Source organism: Astatotilapia calliptera, chromosome 11 (genome assembly GCF_900246225.1).
Source record: "Astatotilapia calliptera chromosome 11, fAstCal1.2, whole genome shotgun sequence".
NCBI lineage: Eukaryota > Metazoa > Chordata > Actinopteri > Cichliformes > Cichlidae > Astatotilapia > Astatotilapia calliptera.
This window is the reverse complement of record NC_039312.1, coordinates 15,877,424-15,904,710: the sequence shown is the minus strand read 5'-3', so window position 1 is coordinate 15,904,710 and position 27,287 is coordinate 15,877,424. Positions and strand designations below refer to the sequence as shown.

Sequence of the window (27,287 nt, the reverse complement as noted above, 5' to 3'; positions counted from 1 at the left end):
ACATTAATAACCTCTGAGTTACGCTCTTCCGCTGCACTGAATGACCATAAAGAGGCAATTTCAGAAACTATACAGCGTGCAACTCAAGTCCAGCACAATCCCTTTTTTCTCTTTTTTTCCTACACTGCTGAGAAAATGTGAAATCAGGGCAGTTTTTATGAGTGTATGTGTGTGTGCGAGATGGCCAACAGACAAATGCAGCGCTTGGTGTGATGGCAAATGGGTGCAAGAGCCCGCACTGTATCTGTTTCATCCAGGATTCAACCCGGAGATCCAGAATCAGATCCACTAGATTAAATAAAACCTCTCACGTGTCTGAGAATCATAAAAAAATGAAAGGAAGAAAGGGGAAAAAAAGGACGGTGACTTTCAGAGAGAAGGAAGCAAGTGTTCGGCGGTGAACTTTGGGCGCATTGTGCCTCGCTATCACCAGGATCTCACTATTTCCTGAAACAAGCAGGGAAGAATTTAAAGAATCAGTATCCATTTCAAAGGCCGATTGAGGTCAGAGTTTTTATAATATACCGGGAAATTATTCCAAATGTGTAAGGTCATTTTTCTTCTTGGTCAGAGGTCAAACGTGGGGTTTCGTTCCACTGAAAGAATCAGAAATAAATAAATAAAACAGAGTGAGATAGAGAGCTACACCCTCTATAATAGATTCACATGCTGCGCTGTCACCACATTCGCCTGCGCTGTTCATCCTCACATGATTTTCTAGTCTGTTTTATTTTATGCTGGTTCTCCTTTTCTTTTGCTTCTTGTAAAGCGATGCGTTGGTGGTGTCGTGCATACGTTGCGTGTGTATGGAGGTGGTGGAGGGGCTGTTGCAACATCTCAGGCAGCTGGGTACAGTAGCCTATTACTCAAAGGCAGAATGTCACTATTTTAAGGCCATTTCTTTTGAACCCCGGGGCCTCCCCTTCATTAGGAGCCTACAGAAAACAGTTTAGCTAAGAGAAAATAGGTTGGGCTGCAATCTCGACACTTCATTTCTTTTTCCCCATCTGAGGCGGCCGGTGACAGGACACTGTCCATCTGCCTAATGCAAAAGCAAAATACCAGCCCTCTCGCGCACTTTTCACTTATTTCGCCCCCGCAAGAGGCAGCAACCTTCAAGGATAAATGCAAATGTCACTTGAGCATGTTAAAGGTCTGAATTGGCACAGATATGCACAAGAGATGAGCACTGTGCTCCGGCAGTGTGTCTGCATGCCCCCTCCTCCTCCTCCTACTCGTCCACCCGCCCATTTCTCTTTCCATGAACTCATCTAGTCAGAGGCTGGAGGACATGGATTTCTATTTATTTATTTTTTATGTTTTTTTTTTTTTTTAGAGAGAGAGAGCATTATTTACAAATGGCAAATACATCTCAGAGAGAGCTGATAGGAATCTGTTTGGATCTTGTCTGCAAAATGACGAAGGCAAACGCAGACACTCAATAGAGACAGATTTTGAAATAGTCCCTCTCTCTTTATATATATAGCTTCGCACATTGGCAAACTACACCGGCAAAACTGATCAAACACAGACAGCAAATTGTGTCTGTTGATATTCTTATTCCTTCTCCTGGCATCTCCTTATCCCGTCCTGGCAGCAGATGAGAGAGAGAGACAGAGAGAGACAGAGAGAGAGAGAGGACCTCTGTAATTTAAGTCGTCCGCAATTTCACATTTCAAATTAGCCTCACAATAAAGTCTTCTATCTGGCTAACCTGAAAATCTCACACCCCTGTCAAAGGAGCAGAGCAGACCAGGCCGATTGTTGCTAGGACGACTATCTGAAATGGAAATCAGATTAACCCTTTCTCAGATCTCCAGACTGGAGCCATCTCTTATTCAGCAGCGAGAGGCCTCTCTGCCATCCTCCTGCACCTCTGGGAATTCATGATATTCCAGCTGCTCTTAATGTAGCCAGCAGAGACAAAGCGGCCATATTAACGACACATCTTCCCATGTTACGTTAGAAATACCATCACAATTTGTTAAGACTTGTGGCAGTAATCGCAATTGTTCCTCTGGTTCCCGCTGTAATAGAAACTTACGATGCATTAGCTTTGATTTAATTGTCACTGTCAACTATTCGCTTTGGTTCCCCTTTTTCTTGCAAAGTGAGCAGCAACAAGCCCCTGACAGCCAGTCTCAGTGTAGATTTACATAAAGCATCTATAGTGACAATATGCGCTTTGTAAGCATCCTGCGTGTAGCAACCCCCGCAAAGACAAAGAAGCGCACAAGAACGACCGCACGCACAACAAATTTAGGATTAAGACACAGCGGCGTCACCGCAGCGAGGAGCGTCTCTGCAAATGCAAATGAAAACATTGGTACAACTGGATCAGTTGGCCTAAGTGGCCGAGGCCAGAAGAGGGAAAAAAACACGCAGATTGACAGGCAGAAAATTGCGATTTTCCCTCGAGCTAGGGACTCAGAGATGGACTGGCTGTACGGAAACAAACTCCTCTCAGAGATGCCAGCCATAAAAAAAAAGAGAAAAAAGGGGGGGATGTGACGTAGGGAGGCTTTTTCCTGCCCAAAACAGCACACTGAGGGGGAACTGGAAAATATGCTGACCCCTGTTGGCAGTAAAAAAAAGAAAGAAAAGTTGCTGATCTTACTTTTTCCCCAATTCCTCTAAAGCATTTTTGTTATTTTCTGATATTTTTCATGCCTGGACTACACGTATTTTTGTAATTAAGACTAAATATTATTAACAGGGAAACGTTCGATGTGTTGTGTTTATACAGATACAATATCAGTTTACTGACTATCATCCCTGTCAGAGCCTGTAACCCACCCACCCCTCCCCAGCCTTCCTCTCTGTGTAGTGTGTTACGGTTTATCCACTGTCTGCTTTCACTCCAGTGGTTTCAATACTCTCTCGGTATTTTTATTTTTTTTTCTTCCTTCCTCTGAGCTCTGTTACCGTTCCTCGTGTAAGAGATACAGTGACCAAAACAGTGTAGTCAGCGAGGAAGTGATTACAAACTGATGCTCCAAATTCGCTATAAAATGAAAATCAATATTTCCACAAGTTGCTGCAACATAAAAGATAACCTTCATTGATTTTTCTAGACTTAGGCCCCTGTGATAAAATCTAATATAAATTTTCAGCCACACGGATTTGGATCAGAGCGGAGCAGGGGCTGAACGATAAGTTCCGCGCACATCTCTCAGACTTGGATTTTTTTCCTCCCCTCCTTCCCCTTTTTCCTTCTTCCAAGGCAGGGCTGTACTATTTATAATTGGCCCTGTGTGAGCAAAAGCTTCTATCGGGAATCTGTTCTAATTTTTATTACTGAGAAGCTAAAGCCTGTTCCAGATAATTTGGAAATTTCAGGGGAATTGTGATAGAGCTGATGGCACAGCCGGACTGACTCCAGAAAGGAGCTAACCTGTAATAGCCTCTGTGGCTGCGCTGATTAAATGTTGCCATAGATGAAAGACCTGCCATCACCGCAATAAATTAACCAATCACACAAATCCCAAGTCGCTACTAATCCCTCCTTGATACCATGATCCTCTGATCAGCTGAAGGAGGTGAAGAAGAAAGTGTCTTGTGACACTCAGCCTTCTAACTCCCTGCTTCCCTGTGTAAACAACAAGCTAATGATATCGCCGCTGACCATTTCACCACCACTGGCTACTCTTAACCCGTTTCATGGTCAGGGCAGGTGAAATCGATACAAACCGCGGTGGGAATGATTATTTTCCTCATCGCACTCGCACGCCCACCCCCTCCACCACCACCACCTCCCTCCCTCCACCAAGGTCACCGACTGGCACTGTATCCGTCTTGATCCCACAGCTGCAGGATTTAGACAACTGAGAGATCAAAACCGCTCCGTCTGAATATCTCAAGACATATACCGGCTTTATGCATTCATCTTTCAACGCCCACTCGGTGCCAAAGTAGTGCCATTTCCAAATGAAAACACTAGTGGAAATATTCCAGTCAAATCACTCTGAGTATTTTTGAACCTTGCCCTCTTTTTCACAGTAAAAGCCTTGTTTCAACAATTGTTTTTTATTTCCATCTTTTTTTCCCTCTTTTGCTCCTGAATAGCTGATAACGGCATTTTCTCATCCCCACATTACATCTGACCACTGTTGACCTGGCAACGCGTGCCCAAATCATTTTAAAAGTGCCGTGTCCTTTGCGGTACTATATTTGCAGCCTAAATATATAAATATATATATAAAGATACAAGCTTACGTATGGGTTATGTCGAGTTTATATGTTCTCTGTTTCTAACATGGGAGTGAGGATAAAGGATTTGTACCTGTTTTACCAGTCAGTTTACAGCAGACAGCACACTCACACCTTGATAACGTCCATTGCAATTAGTTGTTCACTGCGATGAAACAAATTGCATGTGGTCAACTGGAAATTTCATTAAGGGAGATTTTCCTCTAGCCCTCGTTATCGCTCTGCGTATTAATATTTTCTTAGCCTCAAGGATGGATGGGTTGCAAGGGTCTTTTTTTTGTTGAATTAAAAAAAAAATAAAAAACGTCCGGAGCTAACCTCACAGCCTGTGTTCGCCCGCCGCTATCCACGCTGGCAAAAAAGCTGTGTACATGCTTAGTTAGGTGCTGCATTTTTTTTCATTGCGCCCTGAAATAAGGTTCTCTGTCGACATCCACAATAAAGTGGGAAATACCTCCATTTCTCAAGTCTGCTTTTGTGTCATTCTCCCCCTCTTCTAAATGGCTATGGTTACATCTGCTGAAATGAAAAGATACCTACATACAGCTTTCATCCCCCCCACCCCTCCCTCTCAGGCTATAGCATCTTCTATTGGGAGGCTAAATAACAGAAATATGCAGGAATTGCACACTAATTCCCCTTAGAGATAGATCTTGGCTGGTGCCCTGTCATAAATCAGAGAATTTCGATATGAAATGAGGCAAGCTGCTCTAATCATTTCTGCATTTCAAATTGGATCACTGGCTCAATCGCCTGGCTTTTAAACTGCTTGCCTAAGAGCAAATGTGAGGTGGGAGATAATTCAGCTGAAATCTCTGCCTGCTCTGTGCAGCAGTTAGTTTACTGCTTGAGTGCAAGAGAATGCTTTTTTCTTCCCTTAGCCCATCTTTCTCTTTTCAACTTTGTTAAATTGACTTTTCATTTTAAAATCGATTAAACTGAGAGAGTCACTGCTGTTCCCGGAATCTTTAAAGGGACACCCATCACTGTGCGCATGTGCCTTTATTTGGCTGGCCGCTATCATGGCGCCGCTATGGGAAATAAATATTTTCTCATTTAAATCACCTTTTATCCTGCTGACTGGACTGTAAGCATCAAAGTTCATGTGCTGCATTAGCTATTACTTACGTCGCTCCATTGAAATGCACATGGGGTCTGTATTTATACTGACTATGGGTGGCATTGCATGATTACTGTATGTTCAGTTGCTTTTATTAAGCCACAATATGAAGAGACTGATGACTGGCTGCTCTGGATGTTGATTGGGAAGCAATGCTAAATTACAAATAGCACATCTACACCCTATTCTGTTTACTTTTAAACGAATCTGCGTCTTGCTCAATCAGAGGGGATAGGAGTGAAGAATAGAGATTCAGAAGGGTGGGTGGGGTAGAGGGGACACATCAATTCTCTATTCTTCAAGACCTTCAGGCATGTTGAGGTGCTTCAACTCTAAAGCCAAACAGTTTAGTGTAAGCTGTACCTGCCCTGAAGACAAGCAACCCCCTTTCTCCAGCCCTCCCTTCTCATCCATCATTTCTTTCATTACATTTTCTTTTCTTTCATGTCACTGGCTTCCTTTCCTTTCCTTTCCTTTCCTACCCCACTTTCCTTTAACATCAGCATGTCGCCCGCCCTCATCACATACTGTATATAAAACGTCTTCACTTCCCCAGCCCTTCAGCATCAAAACTACAATGTCTCCAACTTTCTTTGTAGTGGCGAACGTGTAATTCAACTTCACGAGTAAATGCGCGTGTGCTGCCGTAACTCCGTATTATGCATATGTCTCGAGAACTATTTGAAGATGTAAACAAGGAAAAGTGGAATTTGTAATGCATGTGCTCCGGGACTTAATCATGTCTTGGAGGTAGGGCTCACATATACACACACACGTGTACTCCTTGTGTTTGGCTTTGGTCAGGGGACAGAACAGCCCTGTCGCTTCACTACTCACTGTTTGAATTACTCAAAAATTTCCCATTTGAATTCAATTGGCAAGGACTTGTTTGATCTTTTGCATGTGAGTTAGGTCTGACTCCCCGAGCAGCAAGAAGCTGTGTGAGGGAACATAATAGAGAACCTGGAGCCAGTAATGTTCACCTGTATGGATATTACCAAGGCCCCTGGGGGTCAAGGTGGCAGGTGGCATATTCTCTGGACAGATCCACCTCTTTCTCTGTTGGGAATAAACATGCGGATGGGGGGATTTCTTCAAAGAGGAAGAAAAGGGGAACTCGGGAGTCAATCTGTCAATGGGGTCACAACAAATCCCTGCTCTCATAACCACACATGGAAGACTAGGATCAGTCAGAGGCAGCAAATAAAGACAAACAATAAAATAGTAGGCTTGAACGAAGCCCCTGACTTTAGATAAACCCTCGTGCCCCCCTTTAGGTACTGGATTTTAATATTCTTTTGAACTCCCCTCTCTTCTCTGGTGGAGTTATAAATTTCATGATGCATTAGCTTAGCATCTACAGTATGTGATTTTATATTTCAGAAGTCTCTTTCATTCTGTGCGGCCGAATCGCCTCCTGATTGGTAAAGTGAGGTTTCTCTATATCCAAGTGTACCAAATAATAACTATAATAAGCAGAAGGGAAAAGGCAATACATAAAAAATGAGCGAAGATTAAGAATCAACTGAAGAAACACAAGCCTCACTAACTTTGTTCTAACAGTGAACACAAAGAACAAAGGTATCTGAGATTTGCATACAACCTGATCACCTGCACGCTGCCGCAGCGTTCAATAGTTTGATCCTTACATGCACTCGAGAGAAACGGGGTCTCACTGTAAAAAAACAACAATATTTACACCAAGTTGAGTACATAAGATAAAGATGATGAACTTGCCCTTCACTAAATGCATTAGACGTGAACTCTCTTATCAGAGTCTCAGCACACGGACTGTTAAAAGAGAGGTTTCTCGAGCTGGAAATGGTCTTTGTTACCCAATTAGTTTGCTGACGACCCCGCGGTATAATATTTCTGCTTTGACAGCCTCATACGCGTCCATCTAATGAGGAGCTGCTGGACCAACAGGGAGAGAATGGACACTAGCCAGACCTTTATTTCCTCTACTACCTATCAGTTTTCCTATCTAACCTTTCATTGTCGGGTTTTTTTGCTCTTCTTTTCATTTTTTTGTCAGAAGAGTTGGATTTTTCTGCTTGGTTACTCATCCGCCCAGTCATTTTGACAGGGCTTCGTCTTTGGTAGGCCCCGAGCCAACCAGGCTGAAGATCAGAGGGCTAAGGCCAGGACAGGGGACGGCGAGGACTTATCAAGGTCTACCAGCAGGGGTTTGCCTCCCTGTAGGGTGTCCGTCTTTTCTCTAAAGGAGGTGAAGCAACTGAGCCTCTGTGTTTCCTCCACTTCCCCTGCCAATTTGACCAAGAGGAAAGAGAAGAGAAAGGAAGCAGTTTGTTTTGAATAATGTATGATTTCAGAGTCTCGTTATCCTCGCCTTCTAACAAGGAGCTCAAACTAAAACCTCCTTAAAAAGGGACAACAAGGATATAATTTCTACAATTATAACTGGCCAGCCATCAGCAACTGCCATCGAACCTCAATTTGAACTCACTTAGTATTGGAATACCAAGAGGACTATCAGGGGCTTGCAAATGGAAACAATCGAGGATTATCTCCAGCACTTCACAGGAAAGTTGTTTCAACATATCACAAGTTACAGCCATGACAGTGACAGATGGCAAAGCAGCTGGCACCACTCAACTTTGTTCCATGATTCTTTCTTTTTCCTCCTTCCTTCTTGTTCTTTGTCTTGCGCCTTTGCTGCAATGGAGGTCTGTTGTGTATTGAAGTGTTGGATAATCATTCATTTGGGAAGACATATTGCGCACTGTAAAACAAGACGATATGTGTGAAGCCAGGGACTTCTGAGCTTCACTGTCGATGCCTGGCCGACTATTCTGTAAAGCCTGGAAATCAGTCTTGTTTACTTGCTGGGTACTTGCTTTACAGCAGGGTACATCTCAGGTAAAGAAGCATCTCCCTAAATCTGCTACAAGCAGTCGTTCAAATTCAGAAAACTCTCGAGATAAGTGTGTAAATGATAGTGAATGACTTATGCTATCCCAAATGGAACAGTTGTTCATGAATGTTAATGTTCATATCAAGCTGTTTGTGTGTGGTTACGACATACAGACACCATAAGCATGCAGATACTACAACTCCACAGTGTGACAGTTTGATATCCAGACAGTGCCTCCCTGATGGGCCACTGGAAGACAGCAAACACCCAGAGAGCTGCGAGGAAGGACATGGATACCCAGCTCACCCCTGAGCCCTGCGGGTGTGAAAAGTGGCCCCCCAGGACCTGGAGCTTCACTGGTCCTTTGAGTATCACTGATGCCTGCTCTGCTGCACGGAACGGTGACCAAGCAGGCTCTTCGAGGATGACAGCTACCTGTCTATGCATTACAGCTGCAGTATGCAGTTATAGCAGAGCAATCACATCTGGATTGTCTGCGAGGATGAAGTCATGCCATTACGTAGAATGTAATGTTTTAAGCGTGAGACCTGGAGAACAGTCGAAATCAATTTCTGCTGTTTTAACTTTAAACCAAATACCAAAAAAAGACAGGACAGAATGAGGAATTTGTTTTGTGCAATGATCAAAACATGGATGTTCTTGAACCCACACATATACATCTACAGGTTAATAGTTTCAAAGAAACATTTATTAATGTGACAGCCACCATGCTGCTGCAGCACGAGACAGAGGAGACGGTATCTTAGTCCTTTGCTTGAAATAAAGCACCACTTCAGTTCATCATGCAACATCCTACTTAAATAATATCACTCAGTCAATATTAGCACATGGTCTTCTGAGTGATGAATCACTTAACATTACATATTGTTACTAGCAGAACAGCAAACAATAAAAAGTGCCTTTCAGAAGGAAATCCTGCACTTTTCCTGCTTTGTAAAATAGGTTTTATCAGCATGGACAGTAGAGATTGTTTCTACCTTTGTGTGTGTGCAAAATGTGCCCCTGGTTTTCTACTTTGCAAATAACAATTATAATGAGCTTGAAACAGTTTAAACTTTAACCCCAAGGTAATCGAAGCACTCAGGGCAGTGACCCCCGAAACTGGGCAAGTGGCTCCAGCACATCCCAGGAGCGACATCTGAGATCTCTGCCCAGAAGAGCGCAGTCCTAGGACCAGCAAATATACTGTGCAGGACCCTCAAGCTCCCAAGCCTCTGGTAGAAGACCTGAATTTGAAAGATTAAGACTGCGTAGCGTATGCGTGTACAGGGGTGTGAAATCACTTTTTCACACAGGGCCATGTAGGCTTGGATTTTTCCCCCGCTTAATAATAAACACCTTCATTTAGAAACTGCATTTTGTGTTTACTTGTGTTGTCTTTGCCTAAACACTTTATCGCGCCAATGTATGTCTGTTCCCTCTTAGATCCGATCAATCGATCTGTATAAAACTTGGATAAAACTGTAAAAACTGTCAATGGTACCAGAACTATCAAAATCCATAATGCTTTTTTGAACAATGAGTATTATGTGTAGAGGCTGATCTCAAAACAAATGGCAACATTACGTGTGTGTTATGTGTACACTGTTGTTGGGTCACTTTTAATGTGTTGTGATGCGTATCTGTAAATGAGTGTTCCAAAAAAAGTAACCCTAAAACTATGTGTTTATTAGCCATTTGTATGTCGTTCCGCCTTTTTTGCCATCTGTGATATAATGAAGAATAAAAAGAATTCAATGATCAATCAACACACTTGCCTGTGTTTTAATTCATAAGCAAAGCACACTGGGCCTGGCAAAAACTGCCCGCACAGTAGGTTTTTGCTAGCATATATAACTGCATTTCTTCCAATGAATCATTTTTTCTTAATTTTCTAAATTAGATTACATGCTAATAATACTTCTGTACTGTAATACCACTTGTAAGACTATTAAAAACAGATGCCTCCACTGTGTGGTGTAATAAAAAGTATGACTTTTCCCTCTGGAACAGTGGTAGTAACATAAAGGCACTCTTAATTTGCAAACTGAGGTGGTAGCTGATATTGAAGTTAAAGAATATGAGAAAAACATATTCCAGCAGCTTCTGCGGTAACTCCAACAAAGCAATAATCTATTCAGACATTAAAAAAAAAGACTTTTTACCATTTCAAAACCAGATGTGCTATATTTGTCGAAATGCACCTCCACCAAAAGTAGAATAAATTATGCTGCAAATGGATCTGTGTTTTGAGGAAGTCGCAGTATCCTTGGCATGTTTGAGGGAGCCATGCAGCCATTAAAGCGAGCACAAAGCAAATCACTGAGTCCTGCTCTGCTTATCAGGGGACCTGCCATATCAGTTTGGGTAGTTGTGTTGTGATGTAAAGACAGCAAAATGTCAGGTTCACTTGTAGATCAAGTCAACCATGTATTATCTCGCAAACAGAGGAGCTCAGCTGTAGCCATAATAGCTCTGACTAGCTGACTGACTGAGTGCTTCACGGCTAATGCATGGAGCTGTGGGCGGCAATGAGTTCCAGCAAAGCACAAAGAAAGTTTGAAAGTAGAGCCTTGGAAACATATAAATAATAGGAAAAAAACCCACACCAAAAAACAATGGTTGTGTGTTTTTTCTGCCACTGCCTGCAACCAATTCTGCATTCTGCATTTGACTCACAAGCAGACATCAATGTCATGTTGATCTGTGTTAAAAAGCCCCGATTTAAAAAGCTACTTCAATGGAACGAGCTTGGATGTTTGGTCCTTTTCATGTAAGAACATGAAAACCATTGATAATGCCATCGATAAATATATGGATGACATTGAGCAAGGGAAAACAGGCCAGATAATTACCATTCTACCCATCTGAAGAGACCCCAGCCCTGATATTGGTTTAAACCCAAGAAATAATTGATGCATGCAATCACAAATTGGTTCTCCGCCTAAAATTTGGGCCCATTATTTCATTAGATGAAGCCACATTCTCCGTGCCAAAATTATTTGTGTGTCCAACACAGAAATTCAAATCCTGTTAGTCCCGATAATGTCGGCCGTTTCACAAACCATATCCAAGACAGTGTGACTTTCAGATAGAAAGTGCCGGCCACCTTTAAATGCAAACATAAATGACTTCTGATTCTTTTTCTTATTTTTTTTTTTATAGTTTGTTTGTTTGTGTGCATGCATATCTGAGGCTGCGTGTGAATGTGTGTATGTGATTTAGCAGCTAAGCTACAGAGAGGTCCTATCCTGGGGTGCCTTCTTGCATATGTAATTGGATGTTACTGTAAATAATTGCCTGGGCATGTGCCAGTGTGATGATGGTGATGATTTGTATGTGTGTGTTTGTGTATGTGTGTCGGCTCATGTGTGACTGTATGTGTGTAGAACACGCGTGCATCATTCTGTATGTTTGTGGGACTTTGCACGTATGTGTGTGTGTGTGTGTGTGTGTGTGTGTGTGTGTGTGTGTGTGTGTGTGTGTGTGCGTCTGCATGCGTGTGTGTGCGAGCGCATCTGCCCCATCCGTACTCCACTCTCAAGTCCCACTGATTCTCCTTTCCAGCCATGTTGAATCCTCTTTTCCTTATCAGGCGAGCCCAGGCCTGCATCAGGCTCTCCTTGCTATGACAGAGGCTACAACAATAGGCCTGCGATACCGCTGCTTAGCGCTGCGTTTCGGAGGGGAAACCTGCCACGGGCGCAGATTAACTACAACACACACACACACACAAAATAGATTGCAGCCTCCAAAACAAAACATTTTTCAGAATGCCTCCTCTTGATTAATGAAGCAATGACAAGAAGAAAAATATAATTTCTGAAACAGAAAAATCCACCACCACTTGTTAAAGTTTAGGGGTAGCTAACAATAAACATATTGGAGGGAGAGGGTGGGCAAAAGGGGTGAGATAAATGGCTTGAGTGATGGGCTGAATAATTTCAGGAGCATTTTTTTTGCTTCTTTTTTTTTTTGTTTGGTTGCACAGCCACATATTCCTACCCTTGTACTAAATTACACAATAATCACACACCATCGGTTGACAGCCTCTGCCTCTCTCTGTCCCAGGTGAAAATTAGGACAGTATCTTGACATTTTTGCTCTTCTGTAGTTACAAGCTAAAGCTCTCTGTTCGTAGCCAAAAGTGGCGCGCAGTCTCCGGCGCATGCACGCGCCCTCCCACACACCAGCACATTCACAAACGCGCAAACGCTATGACCTAAACGCACACACACACACACTCAAGTGCACTCAAACATGGCGCCATGTGTAAGCGCACAGGCATTAAACGCTATGTTCTCATACAATCTTTTTAAAACTAAAATATGATTTTTGACCCGGATTCAGTGTGAGACCTGACACCAGCGGACATAAAAGAATTAATTAAGACTTCATTTTGTGCCTCTAACAGCTCTATATGACAGAATAAGGCAAAAGAAAGAGTAATAGAAGTTGTCTTGCTCGCACTTAATAGTTCTCCAATGCTAGCTGTTTCCTTGAGGTGCTTTTAATCTAGAGGTTAAAAAGAACAATTCCACCGAGGCTCAGATATTGTAGATATACATACGAAACACTGTATCAGAATGATTCCAATGATGTATGTTTCAAGGGTAACATTATAACATCGGGCTCTATTCTTGTTGTGCTTAATTAGCCTGTAGCGCTTATTGACTTTTATAATGTCCTTGTTGCCTGCAGTCAGAAATCGTTCTCTTTGTATTAAGGACCTTGTATGAAACAGAGATTACAGTAGCAGATATGTTTGTATCACAAACCTAAGCTCACAGCATACGACAATATTAAGATAGAAAGCAAGATTAAAAAGAAAAAAAAAAACACAACTCCCCGACAGATCTTAAACTTTAATTAGGCAAGTCTTATGCATTTTAATTACTGTGTAATTTGTACTAAAAGGCCCTCAAAACACATAAAGAGCAGAATTCTATTGAATCCAGACTCATTACAGTTGCACCTTGACTAAGCCCCAGTAATTAGCATTGGTATGGCATTGTACAAGAGGCGGCAACACCCTCATCAACACACATTTACGACAGAGCTCTAAATCTGCTGCTCATTAATAGCCTGCCTCCCAATCAATTATTAACACCTACAATGGAAGCCAGGCTCACCGGGGCCAGGCCTCTTACTCCAGGCAAACCGTTGGCCACCTTCTCCTCCCGGTTCTGTCCAGCATAGGTAATTACCGCTTTTAAAGACACCTGCTACTCAATAGCTTCGACCCAGACTGTTAATTTAGCCCCCCGATTGCAGACATTTATGTCTGAGTGTCACTATTAATTTGCGTTAATTTGGAGAGTGTGAGAAAGCCGGGTGGAGGCGTTGTCGGCAGGCGGCTGAATGTGCTCGTCGCTCACCTGCACCAGGGCTGCGGCTGTAATTGGAGTCTAATGGTCTGATTGATCAGTGAGAGAAGTGAGGGATGAGACGGCGCTCTGGCAGCTTCATCAGTCAGAGAGAGAGGAGAGAGGAGGAGAGGAGGAGGAAGAGGAACAGAGCGGGCAAAGCAGCTAACAACAGGAGCTCTGAGCCAACTCTCGGGTGCTTTATTCTTTTTTTATTATTTCTCCTGTTTTACTTTTTGTCCATTACTCAGTTTGACCCCTTCCGCTTCTGCCTTCACTTGCAATGGTGCAAATTTTGGTATCGATCTGATACCAAGCAAATACAGGGCCAGTATTTCCGAGACCAATACCAATACGGATACTTTTAACCTAAAAGACAGCTTGTAGAGGAGAGCAGCGTGTCATGATTTATAAGACGAATCATCATCAATTTGCAAATATTGAACACATTTCAATCACCACTCAATCACTGTCAATTTCCACAATGTTCACTTAGCACAACAACACACACCTTTCAGCTCTTCATGCATTCTGAAATGGAAATGAAATAGATGCAATTCAGGCGTGCTTCATACCTGATTTTTGAGGTATATCTTTATATATTTTTATTCCAAATAGCATTCAACACAATTCAGTGAGCTGCATACTGAACTTAGTGGAGAGACACAAAGTATTGATCGTATCGCGCATCGATCCAATATCAGTACCAACATTGATATCGGTGCTATCGATATTTGGATCAATCCGTCCACCTCTACTTTGCAGTGTCCTGTCTGATGCTTAGTTTACAGGCCAGACTATCATCTGTCTTGCAGTGCAGTTGAACCATTATAATAAAACCATATGATATTTTTTAAAAATATCAAATAAAATAATAACTGGTTCTATATTTGGGTTCAACTTTATACAGCCTGCAAGTGATCTAAGAGTGATACAAGAAAACATTTAACAGTGTTTAACACAGTGCAGTGTGATTGTGTTAACAGGTCTGCAACAGCAATAACTACAACTCCAGTCCCTCATGCCAAGCTGAGCCCCTGGGGTCTACAAACCTGCCACGGCCGACCCATCAGCTGTGAAATCTGCTTTCCTCTTTGATAAACGGTCGAGATGTGACCCTATCTCTGTCCTGCAGATGCCCAGATTTCCTGTCACGCTTTTTCCCTTCTGTTTTTTCCTGCTATTTCTCCCTCTGACTCGCTCTCTTTCTCTCTCTCTCGCTCCCCCTTTCATTCTTTCTTTCTACCTCTCTTTCCTGGCGTGCCTGGACAACTGCATGAAACGCTCCACTCGCTGTTCTTCCTCAGCATCATCCATCACTCTGCTCAGCTATTGAGGCCTGTCGTGCACGAGCCGCCAAACGCACATAGACTCCCACGCCATAGGCACAGGCAGCTCGGCCAGCTCCAGCGCCAGTTCCCATGTGCGTCCACGAGGGACCATTACACCCCCCCCACGCCCCACTTAAATGACTCTTCATGTGCCCAAAGTGCTCATCGTTCTGTCCAGATTAATGCAAACACATCTTATATTCACTGTATTTTCATTATTTACTGTAAGCCACTTTAAGGAGTCATTGCACTTTAGTCCCGCTCTGGGCATCGTGCCAAGGATTGAGAAACGGACCTACGAGCCCACCGTACGCTGCGGCTCGACAAAAATAGCTTGACCTCTAAAAAGTCATACCTTAAGTGACGCGTGTGGACGATGGAATAAAATATGTTTGATTTTAGAGCGGCTCTATCAATATCTCACTAGCGGGTCATGTGTTTCAAGCATCAGAGAGGTGTCACTGCTGCCACATACCTGACTGCCTTCGGGTAATTCATTCACCTCTATGGTTTCAGAAAAATCTAAGAGAGTAAAAGGAGATTTAATAGTGTATGGAGGTCACACTTCATGAGAATGACTGAGTGTGGCTTCTAGCTGCGGTAGAGATCCACGAAGCAATAAGACTTTATTTCTACCTCAAACGCATTCTACCCCCTTCTGACCCTGCTTTGCAGCACTGGCCACCCTGACATGCATCAAAACTAGCCGGCCTCTTTTAACCCCTTTCTCTTCTCCCTCCCCTCACACTTACATTTGTTATTTCAACTTTTCTCGCTGGTGAGGCATCAGAGATTTGATCCTGTCTAGATGTTTTAAGATTTGCACAGCTCTCGTACCTCCTACTGAAATAACTGAGATAAATGCAGCCCTGCGTGCGGGGACGTTTCCAAAGGCTGCTCGTTTAACAATGCAGCGGCTCGATAAGTAGAAGCTTGAATTGAAAGTAAAGAAATAAACTTAGGGTACTGTAAATGAGACCAATCCCTTGTGAAGTGCAAAATACTACAATTTTTGAGTTTCTGGCTCATTCTGCACCAAGAAAAAAGAGAAAAAAAGGAAAATCTAAAGTAAAAAGTTACACTGAACCCTAAAAGGAGGCTTGGTAAAACAAAACATGCCAGCTGGGTTGACCTAGCCTTTAATGAGAGATAGTGAGAAGCTGCTAACAGCCAGTACCCCATTTGAGAGATGAAACTTAGCAGAGGAGGAGGGCAAGTAGCAAAAGCATTGAAAGGGCTCCCATGAGAATAGACACACATGAGATCCTTAAAGGCAACGCGCAAGAGCTTCTTCCTCTGCTTTTAATTGCGATAGAGGTTTGGCATATTCTGTAACCCCTCCACAGCCTATTACAGGTGATGACCAGCACCTGCTCGGTTGAAAAAAAACCCAACAACCTAAGGAGCGTCTGTACAGCAGTGATGAATTCCTCAGAGGGTAGTTCGTTAAGAACTTCTCATTCTAGCCAAGAGCAACAATCAGTTTATGCATCTTGCTCAGCAGCGAGTCTGATGAATGTGTAAAGTTTTTATCTGCTGGAAAAGCTCAACTAGCAAACAATTCAAGAAGATGCTTTATATGACGTCACTCGATGAGTCTGGAGGCGGGTCATTTGAGGGACAGTTGAAGGTTGATTTTGGATGCCTTTCAGTGAAATTCATGCAGCAGCTCATCGAGAAATATATGGAGTGTGTTACTTTGGAAGGCAACTTGAGGTGTTACTCTGTCAAATCACTTTTCCGCCCAAGGATAACTGGCTTTACCCTGAGAGAAGCCATATTTCATGGCTATAATACGGCCTGAGTTATTTAAAGCCACTGATGACTTCAAAACCATGAGGGGAGCTTAGAAAGCAGTCAAAAGTGTTCCGAAAATGATTTAATAAAGTTATGCGTTTAAGGAATCTGGGAGAATGGATGGCATGGCCTCTGAGTCTGAAATCCTCCTGGACTTATTCTTGTGTTTTTTTTCTCCTTTTAAACAAGATGAATGTAAGGCTGGTTTTGACTTTAATAGGAATTTCTTAATTAATCCAAATGCAGAATGGAATATCAAACCCACGGAGGGCTTGTCCCTCCACCAGAGCAGCAGGTCAACACGAGTCTCTGCTGGGATCTCCGAAACAAGAGATATAAAGCTGCTGTGCGCAGAGTAACATCAAACATAATGGCTGTGACTTCACTCAACTGAAGCCTGGACTGAGCTCCAAATCCACCAATTAAAATGTTTTGTCATAAAATATGCAGATTAAAGGGGTAAAACAGATGCACTTCAAAGGCTTATGTTGGGGGCCAGTTGGATCCCAAAAGAGTCACCTCGGTAGGTTCGAATGTCAGGGGAGATGCCATTAATACGGGCTTAGCTGTAAAACTTTCTAGTGATCAAGTCCCCATGGCTGCTAAGGGCAAAGTTTGACTAAATTTAGTGACCTAAGTTTAATCATGACATGACTCAACAATAAGAAAACAGGCTTTTACTGCAAACAAATAGCATTTGGGTTAAGGGTTAGTCGCTTTAGTTCACTATAGAGCCCTCAATGGATTTTTACAAAAATAACAATAATGCATTGTAAAGTATGCATCATTTTAAATGGCTCAGTAAGCCTATAAAATATATCATACAGTTTTGTTTAGCCAAATCTGGATATGAAATACAATTATTATTTAAGTCAGCATGACTATAGTGAAAATAGTTGGTTGTAGTCACTCATTCTTGGTAAAATTACATCTATTCTGCTAATCTTGGATAAACCATGTTCCAAAAAGGAGAAAAAGCCACTGCTCACTCGTTGGCTAATGACATGTCAATCATAAATCAAAGCTTCAAAAACAGAGAAACCAATGGGCGGCTACATCCAGCTTTTATACTGTCTGTGGTTGCAAAGCGGCTTGCAGATCACCTAATCTGCCTCCACTTCAGCTAAGCTTGACTTTGCGTCCTGACTAAATAAATGCTCTCTTCAATCTAATGTACAGCAAAATCTAGTAGGTAGCTAAAAATCTTGATTGTCAGATGACAACTGGCCCAGCTTTAATGTGGTACTGAAGCTCAGTCTTGTTTTTATCGCTTTCAACGACTGTTTTGTTTATATTTCACCGTAGGTACCAGAATGCCTTCGTTGCATCACTTTTTGATTATTGAAATGTTCCCTTTCCCTTCTAAACAAAAGCACACAAAGATCCCTGAAGTGTTGAGACACTGACATTTTGAATAGACAGCAGAGCTGACTCACTGTTTTCTTTTAGGACTCTGGAACAGTGGGCCTGATCCCATTTAATTAAAATTTATTTGACACTTTATCTTCATTTCACTTCTTAAATCATACTTTTATTTTATAATATAGACTGTACTATCATTTTAGTGAGTTCTGCTCATATTTTAAGGATGCTTTATAGCTAAATGTTTAACGTTTTACAGTAGTTGGCCAAACGAGAACTTACCAGTGTAGAGTTTTCAGTGCTCATTTCAATCTTCCCCTCAAAGGGTCCCCATGTTGTCCCCAAAGGGAGCTGCTGCCGGCTGTGGATACGACGCTCACCATCTTTAAGGAATGCGTCCAGCTCTCCTGAAAAAACACACCAGACGCCAAAGCAGTCAGCCATAATGCTCTATATGGCGCACAAGTTCTACATCAAGTCACAGCTATGTTCATTCATTCTTATTTTGGCTTAAACCTACATGTGCAATCCTTTTACTCCCTCAAAAAAAAAAGAAAAAAAGTGGAGGTTAAAATCCAAGCAGCTTCAAAGTGGATAAGCAAATCAAGCGAGCATCCATCTGATGGTGTTCCTCAGACACATGGTGTGCTAACCCTACTTGAAAGGTGTCTTGTGTAGAGATAATCTCTGTGAGACAGTGCAGGCTTACTGGCTGGTGAGAGCAGCGAGTGGCAGCCCTATTCCTGTTGTTCCGGGAAGGCAGGACCCTTGTTAGTGCTGTGCAGATCTTCAGTTAATTAACAGTGGAAACGGATAGCACTGTTAGTACTATCAGCACTCATCCCCCCAACCACCCAGCTATCTTATCTCTTAGATTCAGTGTACTCTTTTTGACGTGGTGATTAATCAAACAGTTATGATAAAACTCATGGCAGGCTGTGACATAGTTTACAGAGAAGGATGTTTCTCTGAGTGTGTGTTGCAAAGAGAAAGTATGCAGCTCTTAACTAGTTGCCTTGACAATTCTGAGAAGTGCTGCTGGATTCAAACATCTGTAGCAACATTTGGTCTCGCTTTATAGTCTCCATGGACACGAGAAGTTCAAATAATGTTCTTATCAGGCGTGAGTCACGTTTCAGAACTTCTTTAAATAAGACTGAGGTGACCTTTGGGAAGTGCAAATTCAGGTCAGCTTCAGGCCATCAGCATGAAGCAAACCTGGTAAATATACCCCAGTGTGTCCGGACGAGTGATCATAATGCGTGTTATTAATATACAAACCGAACTCTACATGTGTTGTTAACACTGTGTCTCATAACCTGTTTGTTAACACATGAGGCTAAAAGGTATTCGGGGCATTTGGTTCACGATGAATGGGTTGAAATGATCAGTGAACTTTACGACGTGTATTTGGTATAATGACCTATTCAGCCCTGTTCTACTCTGTAAATATCAACCATGTATCAGTGGCCGGCTATTGTGCTCCACCGTTAGGGCTCTATGGAAATGTGTGCTTATGTGAAGCTTTGCATGCATAAACATGACTGAAACATCGGGCTCGTGTTACTGCCCACTAGAAAATCATGCCTTGGCGATCATATATTCATCAAGAACAGTCGCAGCTGTGGCATTAAAAAGCTAAACGTCACCTCTGATAAAAAATAAAAAAAAATCACTCCCCAGACCTGTTATAAGATTGAAACAGATGCCCTGGACATTTACTTATACTTATGAAATTGACCGTATAAAAACAAGATAATCTGGACTACATTATCTCATTCTCACCCTCCCTCTGTATCCTCTGCCCCCCCTCTCCTCCCTTGTTCCTGCTGTTGCATGCTGTCCTCCTGGTGCTGCAGTGGAAGGTGGGTAAGCTCATTACAGAGAAATAATTAAACATTGGTGCACAGCTGGTCGTCATCACTGAGAGCAACAGCCACCGCTTGATGCATTCTGTTTGTCCTCAGATAAGACCCACGGCCTTTAACCGCTTGGATGCAAGTTCCTGTTTAGCCCCGCTTGACACACAGCTAAAGCCATCCCCAGCCAACAACTCTGATTCCTTTCTCCTTCTCTTTCTCTTCTCTGGGTGGATGGATGGGGGGGTGATTGGAGTAAAAAGAAAAAAGGGGGTAATGGGTAGCGTTAGGTGTGAGAAAGAGGAGGGGGGTAAAGAGGGTACGATTCAATTTGTGCGGTTTGTGGTCCACCATGTTTAGGTGCCAGTTGTGTGCATCTCACACCAAATGTTGCCTGAGGACCTTGGCTCACAGATGGCTTGTCACATCTGTTGCAGATACTAGTGGAAGATCTCCACAAAAACACCCATGGATGAATAATGAGTCCCCTTCATGGGCTGTCTGTGTCTCTATGGGCATTTACAGGTTTGTGAATGTTGCAAGGCAAAAAAAAAAAGAAAATAAACTAAAATAAATAAATAAATAAGTTATATTGACAGATGTGTTCTGTCATCAACTACTAGCTGCTGACAACTTTTGTAATTACGGTTGCATAAACTCTTTATGTCACAGTGATAATTCAATTTCTTACGAGCCCCCAAATCCCAACTCTATTACCTATACTCATTACAAATAAATTTAGAACAAATACAGAAGTCACACTGTTTAACCCATCAAACTGCGAGCGGCAGACTGAACTAAGAGGAAAGCTCATAATGGGCTATTAGGAGATTTAACAAACCCAGCGTCTGTGTTCTCTCTCTTCAGTGTTTTCCTCATCATCCAATTCTCAAATGCCACACACTTGGCAAAACACGAGCTCGTGATGTGGCTCGAGAGCCCCCCCCCCCCTCCAAATCCCCAACCAAAACCTCACCACAACCTTTATCCACAACCACCACCACCCCCACCTAACCACCACCCCACCCTCGATAAGATCATCATCTGTCGCTAGACTCTAGGGTCTGTTCCTGCACTCCACAGATACTTGGCAGACCAATGAATGTCCCTTTGTGTGGAGAGATCTTCCTCAGATAGCACCCAAGATGCTCCACACTGGCATCTGTTTGTTTTTTTTTGTTTTTTTAATGTGTGCATGTGTGTCCTGTCTTTCTTTTCTGCTCTGGTGCAAAGAAATGGGGAACCTCGTCTCCCTCTCTCCCATCTCCGGTGTACGACTGAATGCTAATGAGTTTCTCAGTGGCAGGATGCCAGCCTGCTATGATGTGAAGAATAAATGGGTGTGGACCATTGACAGACAGAGGTGAACTGCCACTTTCTACTTTTGAATAATGTTATTACATCTAATGAAACTCTTTTCAACAATCCCTTAACATGCAATTCACCTTTTTTTTATTTCTCCATTATGTTGGGGAAAATGATCTTATTCCACCACCTGACAATTTCACATTTGCATTACATTCTGCATTAGCTTGTTACAGATCTTTATTACAGCTATACGACGTTCACAGAGGTTAATACATTCGAAACGAAAGCTGTGTTTTATAGGGCTGCGCTAGGGGTGTGAGGATAAGCATGGACTGGCAGTAAGTGTTACGCTGAATATCCATGTGATAAATTTGTAAATTATTCTTTTTGTGTGGCTTTGTATAGTTATGGATTGTCTCATACCTTCTGTGTATCTGTATTTGGTTTTTAATCAATTTGACAAAAAAAGATAGAGATATGATTATTTTTGATTTTCTTTAAATTTGCTGACTATGATAACCTGATATAGTGACAGGCTTAGGGTGAACTGATTTCCACTAGTTTGTCCACTGCAGTCTTGGGTAGGCTATGTAATTCTTGCATATCACATTATAAATACTTCCTCCTACTATGTTTGATTGCATAGTGCTTATTTTATTTGATATGATATTTGTTATGTGAGTTTTACATGTTTAAAATTAATCTTTTTTTGTGTAATTCTACAAGATTACAACAGGTTTGACTTACAAATTACAGGAGTATTTCCCTAGAGTGATCTGGGCCCACTTTGGAGGGAGGAGGATCTGAAATTCAATCCAAGTTTGTGTTTTTCATGATTACTTTTAAGAATTTCTTCCTAGATTGGAGGGGACACACTTCCATGATGGTCATGTGCACATCTACAGGGCAGGATGGAGAGGTTACCAGTCAAATGGGTGACTGGTTTACAGGGGGATTCTGGACCAACAGTGTTCGTGATTTTCTTTGTGAAAACACTAAAAATAACTAAACTAAACGTTTACAGGGGGATTCTGGACCAACAGTGTTCGTGATTTTCTTTGTGAAAACACTAAAATAACTAAACGTCCCTTAAGAAGAGCTACAGATAGTTCAAAAGACTTGAGGAATCACTGCGGCTGTGCTAGTGACCCAGTGTTTTTTTCCTTTAATTTGTCATCTGTCCGTAATTCAAGGCTCCAACTGAAATATTCGTCCACCCTATACTTTAAAATTCAATGACTGATTCGCATTTTAGTACAAATGTTTTTATTAATGCACAAGACGTTCAGACCTGAATTTTCTTAATATAATTTCTGGCCTGGAGTGGGGCCTCTGCTAATGGTCAGAAATGACAAATGACATCATCATCATCTCGCTGAAGCATATTAACATTTGTTAAAGAACCGGGATCCGCTCGAGGTATTTTCCATGTGAATTTAACTTCTGTAACTAGTTCAAAGAACAAACTTACTTTGAGGAAAAGAAATTACCCGCAGCACTAAAATAGCCATTCCAGTCTGTGGTCTACTTCACCTTTATCCAGTTAGTGCAAGTATATTAACAGTAAAGGCAGATGTTGCGGGAAAAACAAGGAACGACAGAGTCGAAACAAGAGGGGAAACTGTGCTTGAGCGCCGCACAACAGGCGATCCTTCTTGATATCAAGCAGCGCCTCTGAATCAAGGCAAACAAATGTCTGCTGTTCAAAGTTCAATAACCTGTGCGTGGCAATTCACAGATGTCCCACTGAATCCAAGTCATCTCCACTGATAGGCCATGCTATAGAGCCAGCAAATGGGCTATAAATTAATATACCATGAGAGCGGCATATGGGGTGAAATGGAACGCAGTGTATCAGTTCAACAAAAGGTGCCACATCTTTAAAGCAGATATGTGATATGAAATTTTACAGCTGAAGGAGAAATGTCACAGAGCTCTGATAAGAGAGCAACGAACTTTCTCCCCCCTCCTACCCAAACCCTATTATCAGGTCCAAGTGAGCAAAATGCATCATTTATAACCCAGAGCCCACACTATTATCTTTGAAAAAGGCACTTGTGTTAACACAACTGCGGACCCCCACCACCAGCAGCACCACCACCTCGTCTTCCTCTGTCCTCACCCCGCCCCTCCGCCCTCCCCAAACCCGCCCTAACCCTGCCTACATGTGGCCGCGCTTGGCCTTGAGCAGCGGGGAGAACGTTTGCTGGGGAGCAAGTTTCCAGGCCACAGCGGGAGGGGGGGGGGTGGGAGTGTGGAGGGGGTGAAGGAGAGAGGGCTTAGTAGGGGGGATTCACCCCTTCAGGTCAGGCTTGTTTTCAGGCAGTGGATGGCTTGAGGGGAAAGAGTTAAACAAGCCAAAGGGATTAGGGCATTTTAGCTGTGACACTCCACACAGGCTGAGCAGGGGGCTAGGGGGTGGCTATGGAGGTCGTTCGGATGGAAGTCTCCGAGCCTCTAGTTGTTGATACATGCAACAATGCCCATGAAGTACCGTTTTTTAAAAAGACAGATGTAATTACGGGTGTTTCAACTCAGTCTCCTGATAAGACGACTGATTGCACACATTATGCTTTTTACAATATCCGCTCTAAAACCTAACCTGACTTAGATTTAGGCTGCGCCAAATAATTATGTTTAAGGTGAGGCAGCTAGCACACATTGTTAAGGCTGGGGAGAGGTTTTGTTTAAAATAAAGAGAGCATCTTATCTGCTTTCTTACTGTTTTTGCCTTTTAGGGTAGACCGAGTTACAGATGAAAAAGAGGGACAGTCGAAAAACCTGAAATAACTGTACATGTGCAACAAGTCAGATTAGTAATTTTTGCCCTGCACATGAGCATGCTGTTTGAATGTGGGAAATCTGAAGTAGGCAAGCGTCCATGTAAGTAAGGCAAGTATTTCATGTCACCATGTCATTTTCATGTGGTTTTTTCACTGTTTAACTTGAAGTGGGATCATTGTCATCTTCATTCTGTGCTTTAAAGGCTAACGTATGTCATGCCGTGGTGTCATTCAAGGTTAATGGACAATTAAGAGTAATGTGCAGTGTGGCCAGCAGGCTAAAAGCGAGATGCAATTTCTCAACTGTACCTGTGGTAGAATCCAGTTGCACTGAATAGTGTTTAGTTGAATTGTTTAACATTGCTGGTTAAAAGTCATACATGTGGTTGAATGTAAAAATCGCTGATTGAAGCCAGAACCACGTATGCCACCACTGTGAATGACAGCCTAATTCAGTAGATGAATGAACTACTGTTATTTTTAATGGTTTAGTAGGCTATTGTTATGTGGTTGTAGCCTCCAGTGTTATTATTACTGTTTGCAATTGCTCTTTAAATGAATAAGTTTAAAAAGTTGCTCAATAGAAAGAAAATAATGAATTGAAATACAATTAAATATTTGTGCGTATGCAATTCCTGTTCAGCATTTTACAAATTACTGTTGCTCAATAAATACAATTAATTAAAATCATATATTTTTTTGTTGACTTAAGTTTTTTAAAGGCTTTTTTATTTGCGCTGAATTGCTTAGGTAGCATTGTGGATGGGTGTTTCAAGTGCACCATGCTACTGCTTTATGTATACCCAGCATGGATACACTTAAAACATCCATGCACTTTGGAAACCATAAACTACTTAAGGATATTGTTATTTAATATTACCTTTGTAGTGTAGGAAGGAAGGAAACATCATATGAAAATTAAACTTGTTTTCATTCGCTAGCTTTGGTGTGGTAGTACCAAAAGTAAAACGAGTACCAACTGCATTCAGTCTACCTCAAGTTTATGGCTATAGGTAGCATCCAGTTAGCATAGCTTGTCATAAAGATGGAAAGCAGAGCAAAACCTAGCCAGCTGCTTCAAGGTGGATTTAGTTTAGTTCAGTTTTCCCAAATATTTTTTTCCCTGTTTCCAGGCTCCATGGTAACCTGTAACCATAGACTGTATGTAAAAAGTGGACATAGACTTAGCTTGGTTAGCAATTGGCATCTGTAGACTTTCTAGCTGTATCGCACAGATACAGATACCTGCTAGTTAGTAAGTCACACTCAAAATAGCCTTTTGTTTGTGAGAATTTCACACAGCAAAATTGAAGCACGGGCCTCTTGGACAGGGTTAGTGCAGCTATTCATTTGTGTTCAAATTGCATGACAATGTGGTCTAGTTCGATGACTCGAAATAACTGAGGTGAAGCTTTCAGAACAGATACCAGCTGTATCCACCTATGTTGGCCCCTAGTACTGAAAACAGTTTTGTCTCTTTTACTGAGAGAAATATCTTTAAGTCTTAATATAAAAAAGTTAAGAAAAAAGTCTGGGGGATTGGTTTGATTTGGAGGTGGCCTCTAGTGGCCAAGTGAGGAAATGAACTCTGTTTGGAACTTAAATTAAGTGTGTTGAGCTTTCAGCCACGGAGGTAGCCACTTTATTGCAAGTTGTGGAAGTAATCCTAGGGATACCGGACATAGTGTTTATGTGGGGATCCAAGACTAAGGGTCTTTTCATACTCATGATTTTTGATATCGTTTTTAAACTGCAGCAATTAAAACAACAAAGAAAAAGGGAACGTTTAGAAAAGTATAGCGGCATGTGTGCACACACTCACTCACACATACAAAAGTTTCAGTCCTCTAGTACATTATCAACACAGAGACTGGTGTTTGGTGTCATTGAACAATTGAAATATACCAGCTGTCAAGCACGCCGTCTCATCAAAAGCCAGGCGAAGTTAGCAGGAGGCTGGCTGACAACAATCTCTGAGACATCCATCTTTAGAGAAGCAGTGCAATTTCTATTGATAGCATGTAAAGCGAGACGGGAAAACTTAAAGAATGACTGTCCTCGCGCAGAGATATTGCCGTATCGCCGACAACATCTAGAGGACACACACCACTCATGCTGGAATCTGATTATTTTAAATGCTTTTCTTTAAAATTTCAGAACCATCAAAAGGACATTACTCTACCTGAGTGTGTCAGGACGGATGAGTAAGTGATTGTATGTGAATAGGGAATGCACGCACTCGAGACAGAAGGATAACAAGATTTTAGGAGCAGAAGAAAGATGCTGTTCTGTTGGTTCAGTCTTGTCACAAACCGTGTCATAAAGAGTTATACTTTTCCATAACTATAGGTGGAGATTGCTTTCAAAAATATGGCCGTGTAAAAAAGTACTTTAACAACTTTTTTTGTTAGCAAGGAAAACAAGTAAACATTGCTACCTTCTTGATATTCTGCAGTTAATTGACAAGGATGCTATTTTTAAAGTACTCCTGAATCTCCTCCCAAGTCAATTACCAGCCTGCAACTTCCCCTGAGTAACAGGGAATTCAGTTTTTTCTTTTTCCTGGGTGACCTAGTTGTCTTTTGTGAGTAGGTTTTAGCCGGAGCAGTTTGACAGTCAACAGATAAGATGGATTAAGCTTTTTTTTTTTTTCATCCAGTTTTGATGTGAACAGCGTAAAAGCGGGTTAAATCATTGAGTTTCAGGAGTATTTTTAAATGCCTGGAGATAGCGCGATAAAGGAGCTAAACCTAAGACTTGGGCCGGGAAGGTCAAGGTCGCGGCTTTGGAGAGCAGCTACCCGGCGACGGGGGCCGGGTTTCGTCTCTCTCGGAGCGGGCTGAGCGCTGGAGCCGAGCCCACCTCTCATCACTCCCAGAAAAGCTACACGGAAAGGAGTGAAACAAAATCCGTCGAGAGCTCGACGGGCGGCATCAAAGAGCAGCGCACCCTTGCCTCGTGTGGGTGTGCAGAAGGGGAGCGTGTGTGTGTGTGTGAGTGAGAGTGGAGATGTGTGTATGTGTGAATGTGTGTGTTAGAGGGGTATGGGGAGGGGTAGCTCCTCTTTGCATTTTGTGTGCATGCATGAATGAGGTGTTATAGTGTGTGTCTGCCTGTGTCTGTGTGAGCACTGTAAAATATCATTCCTCCATGAGCAACTAGCTCCATAATTATGTTTTGATTATTTGCGAATGCTAAAATAAAACAGCAATTAATCTGCTGATGTAAAACAGAAAATAGAAGTGCGACGCACATATTAAACAACCCAGTTTACAGC

General features: G+C 42.2%; 1 protein-coding gene across 1 annotated transcript in view; it reads right to left on the bottom strand.

Annotated features, from left to right (window-relative positions):
• zfpm2a (zinc finger protein, FOG family member 2a) overlaps nt 1–27,287 on the bottom strand; it is an 89,553-nt gene that overhangs the window by 45,017 nt on the left and 17,249 nt on the right. The window contains exon 4 of the mRNA XM_026184749.1: nt 18,343–18,467. Within this exon, the coding sequence (XP_026040534.1) occupies nt 18,343–18,467 (125 nt within the window). The remainder of the gene's footprint in view (nt 1–18,342; nt 18,468–27,287) is intronic.